At 46.3% G+C, this 2,329-nt stretch overlaps 1 protein-coding gene across 1 annotated transcript; it reads right to left on the bottom strand.

Moving 5' to 3' along the window:
* Window positions 1-663: 663 nt before the first annotated feature.
* On the bottom strand, window positions 664-2,191 carry sra1 (steroid receptor RNA activator 1). Its single transcript, XM_031842393.1, has 5 exons — window positions 2,062-2,191; window positions 1,813-1,899; window positions 1,588-1,742; window positions 1,324-1,432; window positions 664-1,235 (listed from the first exon to the last, which is right to left on the bottom strand). The coding sequence occupies exons 1-5, from the start codon at window positions 2,189-2,191 to the stop codon at window positions 991-993; spliced, it is 726 nt and encodes a 241-aa protein (XP_031698253.1). The 3' UTR covers window positions 664-990.
* Between the last annotated feature and the right edge of the window lie 138 nt (window positions 2,192-2,329).

Below are 2,329 nucleotides of genomic sequence, written 5' to 3'. Positions count from 1 at the left end.
GAGAAGCAAAACAACCACAAAGAGACACAAAACAACCACAAAGAGAAACAAAGCAACCACAAAGAGACACAAAACAACCACAAAGAGAAGCAAAGCAACCACAAAGAGACACAAAACAACCACAAAGAGAAGCAAAGCAACCACAAAGACACACAAAACCACAAAGAGACACAAAACAACCACAAAGAGATACAAAACAACCACAAAGAGAAGCAAAACAACCACAAAGAGAACACACATTAAACACACAGTGTGACAAACACACAGACACTCACATCCCTGTGGGTGGACTGCTGTCCTCTGCTGCCTCCTGCTGGTCACATCTCAACACTGCAGAAACCTGCTGCTGTTGTTAAATTCATATAATCTTAAATAAATAAGACAGTTTATAATAATCTGGTTGTAAGTCTTCTGAATACATGAGTACAAATAAACTGTTATCTAATGTTTTTAATCGGAACTCTTTCTTTTAGTTACGACAGGAATCCGACTCGTTGACATCATTCATAATGAAGCTCCACGTTGATGTTGACGTCTAACAAACAATCACTTCTACCATCTAGAATGAGGACTCATGTTTCTGTAGTCTCCTTTGGCAGCTTTGCATCAGGTCTACAGGGTCGGGGTCTGGTCCCTGAAGAATAAGGACATTCAGACATTCAGAAAAGAGAACAGAGATTTATTTCACTGATTGGTGTAAACATCACATGACTTTAGATCCTTATAAAGGTTGAGAGTCCAGAAACATGACAGACGTGGTCCAGAGTCTACAGTCTATGTGGGTCCAGAGAGTCCAGGAATCCAAATCAGGAGACCAGAGTCCAGAGCGGACCCCCTGTAGGAGAGCCTCAGTTTGAAACCCTCTAGAGTCCAGACAGCTCTGCTGAGATGTGAGAATGAATGTGAGGATTATCAGCACCAGATCCTGGTTTCGGTTAAAATAGTCAAAGTTTGGTGAGAGTAGAAAGAAACATGCCGATCCCTGCAGGATTAACAGTCCTGGACTGGTGCTGCAGTGTCCTGGACCGGTGCTGCAGGGTCCTGGATCGGTGCTGCAGGGTCCTGGACTGGTCCCGGAGGTTTCCGAAGTGGTTCTAAAAGTTCTGGATTCATTTTTCGGGTCTCAGCGATGAGTCGTTTGACACCGACCATCCATTGGCTGACTTCAGTCACATGATCGACCATCAGAGAGCGATGGATCTCATCAGCTGAGTCCCAGTGACCAGCCTGTAACTCTGAGAGACAGACAGGCAGACAGACAGGTCAGTCTAGAGACAGACAGGTGTTGAGGTAGACAGACAGGTAGATGGTGAGACAGGTTACCTAAAGACAGAGTGTCCATGCGTCTCCTCACAGGTAGGCTCAGTCTACCTGACCTCCAGCTGTCCTCCAGGAGGCGGAGCCTCTTTGCCACGTCACTACACACCTGGTCCTACACACAGATAACAAAATAAAAGTCTTCAGATGAATTAACAAAATAAAAGTCTTCAGATAAATTTAACAGAATAAAAGTCTTCAGACAAATAAAATAAAATAAAAGTCTTCAGATTAATTTAACAAAATAAAAGTCTTCAGGTTCAGACTCACCTTAACAGTCGCTCTACAGGTATCGAGCGCTAGGTTCAGCACCAACACCACGCCCTCTACGTCCGGCTCGCTCTCTGATTGGCTGTCGTCTCTCTGACTTCTCATTGGTCCCAGAGGGGGAGGGGGCGTGGCCATACAGCCAAGAGGAGGACAAGCTGCAGGAAGAGGAGGAGTCAGTCAATCAGGCTTCAATCACTAAACCCTTCTTCTTCTTCTGCTCCTTACCTGAGTGTAGAGGGGGCGGAGCTACACCACCTAGAGTTGGAGCCAGAGGATTGGAGGAGGGAGGGGTCATGGGGGGGGCTCCTGCACCTGAGGACCAATCAGAGACAAGATGTTTGATATTATATAAATATATATATATATATATATATATATAGTCTTAGTCCCGCCCACGAGAGTTAAGAGCAGAGAAGGCGAGGAGGCTAGGAGAGGAAAGGAGGAGTGAGGAAAGAGAAAGACGTGTTCCCTAACCTGCTGGTGGAGCAGCTCTCTTGTTCAGGAGGTTTCTCTGAGGCCCGCGGGACGTCTGGAGGCCGTATGAGAACTGGGGGGGGTCATTCCACCCACGCTCCTGGTTACCTAGAGAGAGAGAGAGGTTCATTACAGGAGAGAGAGAGAGGTTCATTACAGGAGAGAGAGAGAGACAGGTTCATTACAGGAGAGAGAGAGCGAGAGAGGTTCATTACAGGAGAGAGAGAGAGACAGGTTCATTACAGGAGAGAGAGAGAGAGAGAGAGAG

This window comes from Anarrhichthys ocellatus, unplaced genomic scaffold (genome assembly GCF_004355925.1).
Source record: "Anarrhichthys ocellatus isolate YVR2014 unplaced genomic scaffold, GSC_Weel_1.0 scaffold7356, whole genome shotgun sequence".
Taxonomy (NCBI): domain Eukaryota; kingdom Metazoa; phylum Chordata; class Actinopteri; order Perciformes; family Anarhichadidae; genus Anarrhichthys; species Anarrhichthys ocellatus.
Note: the sequence above shows the minus strand (reverse complement) of the source record. Positions and strands in the feature narration are given on the sequence as shown.